Genomic DNA, 13,128 nt, shown 5'->3' with positions numbered 1-13,128 from the left:
TGTGTGTGTGTGCGCATGGCATGGGTATGTGGGTAGGAAATATTGGATGGCAGGGATGGAGTTAAAATCCTCCCTACAAAGACACGTGGGAATGTCGCTGAATCCATCAACTGAATAAATGTTTAAATGATAAATTAAGGCTCCAGCTACAGGTGATCACAAATGGTGAAATGGCTAGTGTGTTAATGTTGATGTTGTTGAGAGGTGAAGGATTGCCTGTGCTCCATGCTGTCTCACCCACCCTGTCTGTTTACGTACATCTGCGAGTGTTTTGTACAGTCCTTTTGTGAAACTGTTTATTTTGGTCACCATGGCTTTTGTTTTATTCCAGTGTTATACTGTTATTTGTTTTATAATTAAATGTGCACATTCATGCTTTACTGCAGCTCTTCTGTGTCCGGGTCTCCCTTCCTGGTCTATACATCATTGCCAGAGATGCTGTCCTGTCAGAGAGAGCCTAAAGAATAAAGGCTGACAACGAATAGTTTGACAGAATACCAAAAAACATTCCTACCTTTCTTGGGCCAGATAGATTAGTTTTGCAACATCATAGCACATACTGACTTCTAAGATGTTAAATTCTGGGTAAGCCTCACTAAAATCAAGAAAAATAGAAAGAAATTAGAAAAACAATGCTTACTAAACTGGCAAGTTTCTCACCATTGCTATTTCAGCAAAACCATCTCTCCCTCACATTCTTATCTTGTTTTCCTCCCAAAGGTCTCAGACTTCTGTATTATCAGTACTTATATAAAAGTGTTAACAAGGCACCAGAGTACCTTACAAACTTACAGTAACAACCAGCAAGTATAACCTATGTTAACATGAAGTCACCTACCTTTTCAAACAATGAAAATGGCCAATCATGCCCAAGCAGATAAAGCATCACACAACTACAAGAGGTATAAAATAAATTGAAGCCTGAATGTGTAATTTCTGATGCTTATGTGCATAACACTGATATTTTTTCATTTAATTTGTACTTGATGCATTTATGTATAATGTATGATGTAATGCAATATCAACTCTATATATAGTGCAGGGAGTACAATTTTGAAAAAGCTCACGCTCAGCTAACACAACAAAAGGTTCATGAAGTCTCTTAAAACCACCAGGATGCATTTAATTAAAATGGCACGAGATGCAGTGAAAACTGACTGGTCAATGTACTGGCACGATGAGAGCCAGGTCACTTTCATCAGACATCAACAATATCTCTGAAGGCATATGTATAGGCAACTACTCTACTGGCAGATAATACATTGCCTTAGCTTTTACATTTCAACCATTCAAATAACGTTTAAAATATAAATGCATTTACTTTCTACTTACTTAAAGTACCCGTTGATAGATTCTTTATTTGCATCTTTTGATATGGAACTTATAAATAAGGTACGTTTCACCTAACAAGGAAAAGACACACTGAATTTCTTAATGAAGCATATGTAGAAGCACATAAAAGCGTCCCCCAAATGTGTTCAATCTGTTACCATACATGTCCATTTTTATATTGTATACAGTACAATTAAAGTATATTACATTGTGTAAAAAAAACTATTAAATAAAAAAAAAAATATATGTGCCTAACTTAAAACTCCCCAAAACATTTAGCCAATATTGAAGACAAGTAGGCTGTGTTTGTTTATCAAAACTGTACGTTGTCTAGTTACTGCAGTAGACTTGGAATCCAAATGAGAGTAAAGAAAGATTCCACTTATCATAACATACACCATATAAAAATAATATTTGGAAAAATAGCAGTTTTAAAATTTAATAATGTTAACATCACATATTCATTTGTCTGGTACTTACAGAGTCATTGACCTTATATTTCATCTGTGATGTGTGGTGTCTCATTGCTATTACTGTTAGAATGAGATACAAAACTGCAAATACAGTATGAAGCCACAGAAGTTTGTTGCTGAAATGAACAAAGACAAGTTTATTATTTATATATATATATATATATATATATATATATATATATATATATATATATATATATATATATATATATATATATATATATATATATATATATATTTATTTATTATAGAACAGCACAGTCTTTATCCCAACCAACCTTGCACAAATTGAGTATGTGGGAATACAATCCTATCACTCTTAGAAAGAATATCCTGACCGAAACTGAGTACTTACTTTTTGCTCAAGTTTCCTATTGTAGTTCTCCCAAAACTATAAGGGTCATTGTCTGCATTTAAAGAAATTAAAATGGAAAAAAAATGGTTAATACATTTGATTGGTTTTTATTGTTAAAACAAAAAGTTCAGACATTACAGTAAAACATGTACAGTATTACAGCAAAGTGTAAAAATGAAAATTAATAGTAGACAGGCTTTAAGGCTGGGATTTCAAGTCAAGAGTTAGTGAAATTACACCAAAAACAAAAAACTCTCCCCTAGTTAGGTTTGCACTCCACTTACTTAGATGGCTGGCCTTTTTAGATCGTGTAAAGGTATTTTTATCTGAAGAGAATGGTGTTCACGTCATAATGGTAACATCTTAACAGATTATAATAAAGACGACACTGACAGCTCCCTTTATGTTACTATATAGAACAGTACCATTTTAAAAATGAAAATGCATGCTTGCTATAGCATGTCCTTCTTTCAAAACTACATAACAAATGGAAGGGTATGACAATAAATATTGACAGAATTATTTAATTAGCTGCAAAATATTTAAACCATTACATGTAGGCAAATGTAATTACAGTCTTACCTAATAAATCTCCTGTGAGGTTAACAGGCAGGATAATAGCAACAGATGTGATGCTGAAAACCACTAGAAGGCCAATGAGGTACCTCTGGAAGGACAGGTAGTGCAAGGCGTCATTGCCACATTTCTCTCTAACTGTGTCTTCGCTACATCCAAGCAAAAAGAATACATGCATGTCAGTAACAGTATACATTCCACACCAAGCCATTACTGTAAATAGAGAAATCACAGAAGAACCACACTAAGCAAGTCACTTGCCTAAGATGTGGCAAAGCCATTTAATGGTTTATTTTTTGTTCTTCAGAAACAAAAGGTCAGTAAACTCTGTTGGCATATTTAAAACAAACAAAAATAGGAAATGGTGATTGGTTCTGAATCAAACTTATTGACCCCCTCAATGTAGCCCCCTAAAATTTTTAGAGGGGGTCCCATTGACCCTTGGTCTGCAAGTCCTGGAACAAACACTGATCAAGGCTTTAAATTATCAGGTGTATTAAAACAAAACCTGCAGCTTTACTTACTCCATTAGGAAGACAAATGTAATCCAAGAACAAAATCCCTATAAAAAGCAAAAAAAAAAAAAAAAAAAAAAAAAACACATTTTACTTTGCAGAAAGTAAAATAGCATCACAATGGTGTTCCCAATTGTCATAACTATGACAAATCATTGGTGCACAGGGATGGCTAATGCAAGTCATGCACATTTCCTAACCCTAACTTTTTACACTTTAAAATCTGTTTCAAAGCTCTTTTCAAAATGGCTGCTCTAGTGCACTGGGGTTTGAGATCTGTCCTCTAAATCAGTGGTGCACAAAGTGTGGGGCGTGCCCACCTGGGGGGAGCTTGGAGAGTCAGAGGCACGACTGTGTCTGAAGGGGTAGTTCTGTAAAACATTAAAAGTTTTTTTTTCTTATTTTTTTTAAGGCTACAACATTTTAAATAAATGACAGCTAATTATTCTGTTCTTACCTTTTAAATGAGCAGTTGACAATCACTGTAGGACTTGTAGAAACAGAGAAATAATGTTTGAAGTGATGAGTGTCAATACAAACTGCACCGAATTGAGCCGAAATGGCAGCTTCCATGTATGGGGCACCAAGTGTAACAAATAGCACTAATATTTTAACAGGTGTTTTTTCACGGATTTAATGTATATCTTATATTTTATCCTAGATTTACCTAAGTACATAAATGTTAACAAACACATTCTTGAAAGTTTTGAAATCTGTAAAAAAAAATTAAAATAATTGCCATTGTATGCAGAGGAGGGGGAAGTGGAGAGATTGGCTCCTGCAGTGTAAGGGCAGCTGTGCAGCATATAATGCCAAATCAAAAGCTCATGGGCGGGGGCTCATTTAGCTTTAGATTTACCTGACAATCTTTTTTTTTTTTTTTTTCCCTGAAAACCTAGATTTATTTTTTAAGATTTAACTGTTGAACGATAATATTTTTCAGATTTACCTGTTAGGCAATCGCCAACATAGCTGTTAAAAATGTTAGCTAAATGCTGACTCACCAAGTGTAAAAATTTACAGATTTATATATGTTAGGAATGTTGAATTTGTGATACACGTTTTCAACATTTATAAATGATATCGGAAAGTACAAATCCAAAACTTTTAAGAATGTGTTTGGGGGGGGGGGGGGGGGGGGGGGGGGGGGGGGGGGGGGGAGTTGGGTTCTCTGGTGGTGTGCAACAAAATGTATGCAAAGAAAAGGTGCAGCATAGAAAAAGGTTGCGCATCCCTGCAGGAAGAGCGATAAAAAAAAAAACATAGATCACCACTGGACAGAAAAATATTTTGTCTTGAGTTGACAAGACGCACAGAATGGGAAAGGGATGCAAATCTGCATATTTGTGGTAATCTATTGCACTGCAGCAAAATTAAAACCTTAAAATACTTGCTTGTTTGAAAAACTGTTCTGGAATAGAACAGCATTGATTAAGGTACACCCCAGTCCTGTAGGTGGCAGCAGTAAGCTTCATATTTGGTTCACGCAGCAATATTAAGGGTATTTACTTTTAGATGTTTCTGACTCCAGATCTTTGACAATATTGCGAAGCAGTTGTCAAATCAGATGTTTTTTTTGTTTTTTTTATTGCTAAGCAGCGCAGCAATTTTGAAAACAGCTTTGAAACAGACTTTAAAATTATAAGTGTAAAAAGTTGTCAGGATGTTAACAATGAAAATAAAAATTACAGGTACGTTATTTAAACAGTTGTACCAACACATGGGGACATGTAACACTACATTTTTCAGAACCCCGCTACTTACTCTTTAAATTTGCCTTTAAAAAAATTGCATGTGCAATGGGCAGTATTGTGTGATGCACTTCCATTATAGATTACGACTTCTGTCAATGATATGCTGAACCCACACATGCAGGGGAGTCTGGCTCTTTTGCATAGTGATAATAAGGCCTCAGTCTTCTTACACAATTTTACCTTATTGTCTTGTTCAAGTTCTTCATTTGTTGAAGTGAGCCTTGCATATCGTCTGTGTGAAGTTCCTGTATAACTACAAGATTGGGGACCAGAGGTGAGTTGTAGCATTGTAGTATATAAGAGAGTTGTAGTATAGTATAAGAATGATCCTACATTCAGATAAGGCTTCACTGATTATACAGATCACAGTATCCATAGCAACTTTTATCTTGTGGCACATGCATTTAACCAATGCTAAATAAAAAAAAAGTTTAAATGAAGCAGAACAAGATCAAATCCCTTGTCATCCCCTGCTCTTGTGTAATATACAGTGTGATTAATTTCATCCCAGAATCTTACCTATCAGTATCAGACACCAATGCGAGTCGTCCATAATCCCATAAAGTCCTCCTTATGATGGCAAAGATTCCTAGAAGGACCTAAAGGGAAACAAACATACAAAATAGCAGTAATCTTTCAGAGCCAAAATACAGTTCCTTCTTCGTTACCATCTAACGAAGTATATTTTATCACAAAGATAAGTCAGTAGGCGCGTTCACACTGCCACTTCTGAGTCGGATCAATGCATCGGTACATTTGATCACGATCAGTGGGTTGTGTTTACAGAGTCATTTGATCACGATCGGTGGGGTTGTGTTTACACAGTTATTTGATCATGATCGGTCAGGTTGCATTTACCCAGTCATTTGATTAGGATCAACTTTCATGCAGCCTGAGGTCTTCGCATGCGTACTGAGTGCAAGTCCGAGCTTTACGTTATTATGTTCTACGTCATCCCGCTGAAGGACGCAACAAGGAAGAGGAAGTACTACAGTTTCTCCAAAGAAGGCAAAAACAAAAGAAACAGCAAACTTTTCTATTCCTGTCCTCAAGAATTTAAGAAAAAAGAAAAAAACAACACAGAAGACTCTTATCTGTTCTCTTATCTGCTCCTCTGATGCGCTGGAGGGAATGTTTCAGTCTGGCGCCCGCCTTCTAAACAAAAGACATCACTGTGCCACAGTGCATGCCGGAACATGAGCCAGTCAAGCGTTTACACTGACAGGATCACATGCTACCGATGCATTTCATCCGGATCTGTACCATCTCCCCGAGAGGCGCATTTGATCCGATCGCAGAGCGTTTACACTGCCATTACTGAGCAGGATCAAATGCTACCGATGCATTTGATCCAGATCAGAAATGGCAGTGTAAACACACCTAATGTGCTATATATGAACCCTGTGGCAGATTTTGGATTTGAACTGTTACAGAACAGCCTGCAAAGTTAACAAATAAATGCATTATGTGTTTTCTGTATCATATTTTAAATTTGTAAATCACAAGTCATGGGTCATAAATCAACTGGGCACTACATTTCTCAACACATCTAAGGTCACGCTCCCTCTTGCAATAATGCTTGTTTCTATTGATTTTCTGTTATGCTTTCATTTTTACATAGAGAGAACCGCACATCTAACTGATTAAAAACTAAGTATTCTTTTTTATTAGTATAAATTATAAGATGATTGTGGGGCACTACAGCTTGATGAGATCATTAATGAAGCAAGCTAACAGTCTAAATGCTTTAAAGGACCCACTGAAAATTGCTATGAGACTGTAGGGAAATGCTGATTGTTGGAGACATGGATGGTAACATTGAAAAGCTATTCAATAACAAGCTATAATAGCTATAATAACTATAAATAGCTACATAAATAATACACTTTCACTGAAAATGGAGGTAAAGGTCCTACTTGCAGTTGCTAATTTCCCTGACCTATAAGCCATTTTATATTGAGTTTGTTAGTAATCATACTTTCCGAAAGATCTGGCAAATTTCCAGCTGTTGTCGTTTCTGTGATCGCTTCTGGTGTACACTGTTTTCGCAGTGAAGTTGTTGTGTCGCCCCAGTACAAATCGTTTCGCATCTGGTGTGTGCGGGCCTTAACACCAATGTGAATGATGATGCAGTAAAACACACAAAAGTGCCTTTTCTTTTGCCATTCCACCCTAAAATTATTGAATCCCCCACCGCAGTATAGGAGGGCTATCCCCCCCAGCACACAAAAATGAAATTCAATCCCTGACAATTGAGTTTGCCAACTTCAATTCTCAAGAAGTCAATTTAAGATTTTTAATACCTTAAATCTACTGAAATGTTAGGGTGAATATCATTTGCATATTCTAAATGTCATTGTGACAATTTTGGTGATAAATCGCCCTCCAAACCTGTGAGGGCGCTGTGTAAAGGGAACAATTAATTTCCAGGGTTAGACGGAAGTCTGTCACCTAGAAAGGGGGTGGAGCTATTATACACTAAATCATCGAACCAGAAGGGAAACGACGTGGCAGCTGCAGACTGGAGGAGCAGTTGACCTAGTTAACCAAGGGGTCATGACTGACGGTACAAAAGGGGGTGTAGCGAAGTGATCTGTTCCTTGTTATGGTTAAACGGCAAACCGGGAGGAGACTTGCATTGTAATCGTGAGTGTTTTGTTTGTTTGTCGTGTCTAAAATCTGTTTGTTTGTTGCTATTAGACAGCTAACACGATGAAGCTGTCGCGAAAGGCCAGCACTAAACCCGGACAACACTTCACTATTGTTTCACAAATAACTGTATTTACACCATGAGCATATCGCACTCACTGTGGGTGTGTGTTTTGTGTTACTTGTGGATGTTTAGGAACAAGACTGTTATTTCAGGACCAACCTGTGGATTAAAACACAGCAATACATGCTGCTGTATTGCCTGTTAGCATTGTTATTGTTTGCTGTATTTTTGTCATCAGACCATTGGATTTACAAATAAAATATAATTGCACCTGGATTATCATTGTCTGTCTGTTCATTGATCACTGCTGCATTCCTGCACCATCACACTGTTAACCACTTTGTCACAGTGATCCACATCTCTTATGTATTCTAATGGTTTCTTGTCTCGTTTACTCAATAACATTTCCTCCCATTTGCCCATATATGTGTTTGCAAAATGCAAACCTAATTTTGAGCCTATTGATGTGCCATCATTCTGTTTGTAACTTCTATTTTAAATGTAAAATAACTATTTTCTAAAACGATCTTGATCATATTTAATATTTCTTCCGTAGGTATCATGATCCTATCTACTCTATTTACCAGTGCCTCTTTAAATGCTTCTAAAGTTTCATGCCTGGGAACACTGGGGTACAGGGATTTTACATCCATGCAAACTGTCAGGCATTGGAGTGCTCTGCATCACAATGATGAATAATTGGATGTACATAATGTTAGATGTTTACATTTGAGAAACTTCATATAGTTTCATAGTTCTTAAAATTTTCAGTTGCAAATAATTGAGTTTTGTTATGGTGAATTGCTGGACACTCGATTCAGGAGGGAAAAAACGGTATGCTGTTTAAGTATACTACACATACACATTCTGGAGCGTAGACTAGTGGTCACATGGTTCAGCGGCCATATTGGATTTATCAAAAATATTCAAACGGCTTCTTCTCTGAAACCATTACGCCCATCGAAGCGAAACTTTGCATACATAGCCTTGGCAAAGTTGTCTGTCAAGTTTGTTGAAAGCAAGTTGCTACATAAACAAACATGGCCACTGCAAGCCAATCAAATTTCAGCTATGGTCAATTTGCACATACTGCAGTATTTATCTAAGGTACAAGGTAGCGGAAGCCTAAGGGAATTAATGTGTGCTATTAAAAATGACCTTGATCTTGACCTATGACCTCTCTAAGGTCAAATGTAAAACTAGACTAACTCCTTGGAGTGCAGATAGGGTCATGGTTACTATGGAACGCATATATGAACCCACATATGCTCCATTTAAAAATAGCCTTGATCGTGACCTTTGACCTCTCCTTAAGGTCAAATGTAAAACTAGCTTATAACTCCTTAGAGTGCAGATAGGGTCATGTTTACAATGGAACACAGATAGTAACCCATATATTTATCCAAAAAGGTCCTTGACCGTGACATTTTAACTATCCTTAACATTAAATGCAAAACTTGATCTTGACCTACACAGGCGTTACATCTAAGGGGATACAAAATTTAGTATAAGGGTACAAAAAATCTGCCTAACACCGGGCCGCCTCCCCTCATCCTACTGTGACCCACTGAAGATGTAGCTGCTGCCTCCTTGGTCGCTGTTATTCTGACAAAGTGAGAGCAGGACTACCTATCCTTTGGAGTGGTGTGTAACGCATGCAGCATTTTGCGTGTTATGATGACTAGCAAATGAATAATTTAGCTCGCCTTATTTGTGCTTATTATTATATTAGTGAATAGAGCAGTGATGCCTTTCTTTTTTGCATGCAGTATGGGTTTCTCATACCACACAGTATTTCAGATAATTTAACACCATTTACTGCGTGAGGCCCTATGAATCTTATTTGACCAAATATTGTCTTACCTCAAACACTTTCACTATCAAATAGGACAACAATTCTGTCAATTTTTTATGTTTCACACTTAATGTACTGTATCGTGATACATATTTCATCTTGACCTTCGTATCACGAAGGCACTGCCGAGGCACATTCCTAATGTTTACAATAATCAATATAAGTAGAATATTACAAGGGTCACAAAAAAAAAAAAAAAAAAAAAACACACACATACAATCTCCAGTTGGTTTTGGGCTGTAATGCACGTGTGGTGCAGTGTATTGTTTAATACTTTTTCAAGTAAACAACCAAATTCGAAATCTCAGTAAAGCATTCATTAAAACTATATCAAGAGGAAGAATATTTATAAAATGTCAGAAGAAAAAACATTGTAATACCTGTTGGTATTGGACATTACTTCAATACAAGAGTTGGGATTAACAAACCTTACATTAAAGGATCAACTCTTGACAGAAATACAGGACCAGGATTTTGCCTCACTACCCTTGTGACAACCATTATGCATTTTTATTCTACATTGTTGGGATATTCCAGGCAAAACTAATTTTCCTGTAAATTACAGAACCTACCTTTGTGTCAGACAGCAGAAACAAAAACAATAGAATATTGTTATACTAAAAACACTTCCATTTTCTCAATGTGAGAGAATCCTCTACTCTACAAGGCCATTCATTTTCTATTCAGCAGCAAAAGCAGTTTCTGTTGAGGCATTTTCCAAGCAAGGAGGAGTTTTTTCAACTACAGACCAGCCTCCTGAAATATATAATCTGCATCAAGACAATAACATAAAACATATCATATTCTGGCATATGAACTTATGTCTTGTTTCATGGATAACATTTAGCCTCAGAAAAGGGGTAATAATTTTGACACGCCTGCCCAAAAGGATTCTTGTTTATAGTACAATTCATGCATTTGAAATAATCCAGTTTCAAGCATGTTGTAGCAGGGGAGATCTGTGCTGACTCTGCTGGCATGTTCATAGTGCTGCAGGAAGAGGGCAGCAGTCATCCAACAACCGCCTGTGAGTCATGGCAGTGACACAGGGAGGTGGGAAAGTGGGTGTGTGGACTTTTCCCCTCTCTGAATGGCTGGGAGGCGAATCTTGGGGAGATTGTTAGCCCTATAAGTTAATGGTCTGCTGTTTCCTAAGATCTGCCCTTTTAGACGCACCAAGAGTGCGGAAGGGCTGGTCCAGGACCGAGAACCAGTCGGGAGAGAACAAGACAGAGTTTCAGAGCGAGACAGTGAGGGCGGGGAACCCTTGGGCAGACCCCTGAATATTATAGCCGAGCAGGCTAGTTAGCCAGCAGCGTAGGTCGGTGATCCGGGTCGCACGGGCAGCGGCAACCAGGATATCGCTACAAAGTGAAGCACCTTTTCTTTGTAGTTTTGTTACAGTTTTATTTTCCCTGTTTCTTTGTGCCTTCGACTTTTGCATTATTGTTTTAAAACACCTGCAAGTGCTCCTGGACTGTTTACCATTGCTTGGTATTCCCGTGGTTCTGTTTACCATAGTTGGTAAGCAGACCACGGACCAACAGCGCCCTCTGCGGGCTAAAGAAACCCAAAGCACCCCTGAAATAAAACTGGGCACCTGTGCGGTGTTGTCAAGTTCACCTGTCTGTCTCCTGAGTCAGTGAATTACCCACCACCCTTCTACACATGTAAATAGAGATCAGACTTAGCTTACTACTTTCTATGTCCTTTTGTACCAACTGCTACTCCAGAATCTAGATAAATATAAAATCCCATTAAAATTTTATGTTCAACAAAATACAAAAAGATGCATTATAGCAGATCTGGTACAGTTTCCTATATGAACACACACACACACACACACACACACAATACAGCTCATATAGGATCCCCACTACCACACACATCTGCAGACAACCTTTAAAAGTTAAAAGATCAAATTGCAGTCTTGCAGGCTACAGTACGCCAACACACGCTTTAAATAACGTACCAGTGTTTGCAGTAATAATAGAAGCCAAGTGTCCTGTATGTGGTAACACAACACAAAAAATATTACTAAGGAAATTCCTCTTTTGTAATATCACAGCAAAAACTGGTCTTGGAATGTTGACAAACATTTACATTAAAAAAAAAAAAGTTACTTACCAAAAACAAAATAAAATATATAAGAAGTACAACATGTATGCCTCCAAAGCTCAGCCCCTGGAACACTACGCTTTCCTGTGGTTGGTTATGGCAGTTACCAGTTTCGTTATGTTCAGTTCCTTTGCCAAACGTGGCAGAAGCCAGATGGCGCATCTCCAAGCTCATCGTCTTCTAGTTTAAAAAAAAAAAACTGAAAAAAAAAAATACATAAATTTCAAAAGGACAATAAGGATTGTCATTAAATCAAGATCTATACCAACTCAACCAGAGCTGTTGCTCGACCGTCTCAGATATTGCTAATAAAAGTCACCTGGGGGTTTTCGGGCCCACTGAGTTCAGAAATGTCAACCTAAAGTGAACAAGTGACCCTGGGCTCAAAAGATGCTCCCATCATGTGTAGCACCTCGTTCGACTCGTAATGAATAGAGATTTATTGAATACCAGGAGCAACCAACTCACTTTTGGAAAGTTGCCAGACGAGGTGTAAGAGACAAGTTATATTCGAACTTCAGCCCAACCCTTTGCTCTGTAGGGGATAGGGGTCCTAAAATGTTAGTATTGCTGGATGTAAGGTTGTCCTGGAAGAAAACTTGCTTCCTTCTGCTCTGACAATGTTCCCCAACTCTGAAGATTGGTTTTTCCAGCAGGACAATGCTCCATGCCACACAGCCAGGTCAATCAAGGTGTGGATGGAGGACCAACAGATCAAGACCCTGTCATGGCCAGCCCAATCTCCAGACCTGAACCCCATTGAAAACCTCTGGAATGTGATCAAGAGGAAGACGGAGGGTCACAAGCCATCAAACAAAGCCGAGCTGCTTGAATTTTTGCACCAGGAGTGGCATAAAGTCACCCAACATCAATGTGAAAGACTGGTGGAGAGCATGCCAAGACGCATGAAAGCTGTGCTTGAAAATCAGGGTTATTCCACCAAATATTGATTTCTGAACTCTTCCTAAGATAAAACATTAGTATTGTGTTGTTTAGAAATGAATCTGAACTTATTTTCTTTGCATTATTCGAGTCCGACTGTCTGTCTGACAACACTGCGTTTTTTTTGTTATTTTGACCAGTACGTTTTACCCAAACACATACCTATAAATAGTAAAACCAGAGAAACTGATAATTTTGCAGTGGTCTCAATTTTTTCCAGAGCTGTATGTGTATGTATATATATATATATATATATATATATATATATATATATATATATATATATATATATATATATATATATATATATATATATATATATATATATATATATATATATATATATATATATATATATATATATATATATATATATATATATATATATATATATACTACACACACATACATACACACACACACAGTCCAAAATGTGCTGATAACTGATTTTATACTATTTACATTTTTATTTTACAAAATACTTTTTATAAATAA

At 37.2% G+C, this 13,128-nt stretch overlaps 1 protein-coding gene across 2 annotated transcripts in view; it reads right to left on the bottom strand.

The window, feature by feature from the left end:
- tmem63a (transmembrane protein 63A) overlaps nt 1–13,128 on the bottom strand; it is a 61,118-nt gene that overhangs the window by 37,517 nt on the left and 10,473 nt on the right. For both annotated transcript variants that reach the window (XM_041252749.1, XM_041252748.1), the window contains 9 exons: nt 11,701–11,890; nt 5,525–5,604; nt 5,186–5,258; nt 3,261–3,298; nt 2,743–2,885; nt 2,161–2,212; nt 1,813–1,921; nt 1,333–1,403; nt 515–595 (listed from right to left, as the gene is read on the bottom strand). In XM_041252749.1, the coding sequence (XP_041108683.1) occupies nt 515–595; nt 1,333–1,403; nt 1,813–1,921; nt 2,161–2,212; nt 2,743–2,885; nt 3,261–3,298; nt 5,186–5,258; nt 5,525–5,604; nt 11,701–11,865 (812 nt within the window). In that variant the 5' untranslated portion in view covers nt 11,866–11,890. The remainder of the gene's footprint in view (nt 1–514; nt 596–1,332; nt 1,404–1,812; nt 1,922–2,160; nt 2,213–2,742; nt 2,886–3,260; nt 3,299–5,185; nt 5,259–5,524; nt 5,605–11,700; nt 11,891–13,128) is intronic.

This window comes from Polyodon spathula, chromosome 6, assembly GCF_017654505.1.
Source record: "Polyodon spathula isolate WHYD16114869_AA chromosome 6, ASM1765450v1, whole genome shotgun sequence".
Taxonomy (NCBI): Eukaryota; Metazoa; Chordata; class Actinopteri; order Acipenseriformes; family Polyodontidae; genus Polyodon; species Polyodon spathula.
Note: the sequence above shows the minus strand (reverse complement) of the source record. Positions and strands in the feature narration are given on the sequence as shown.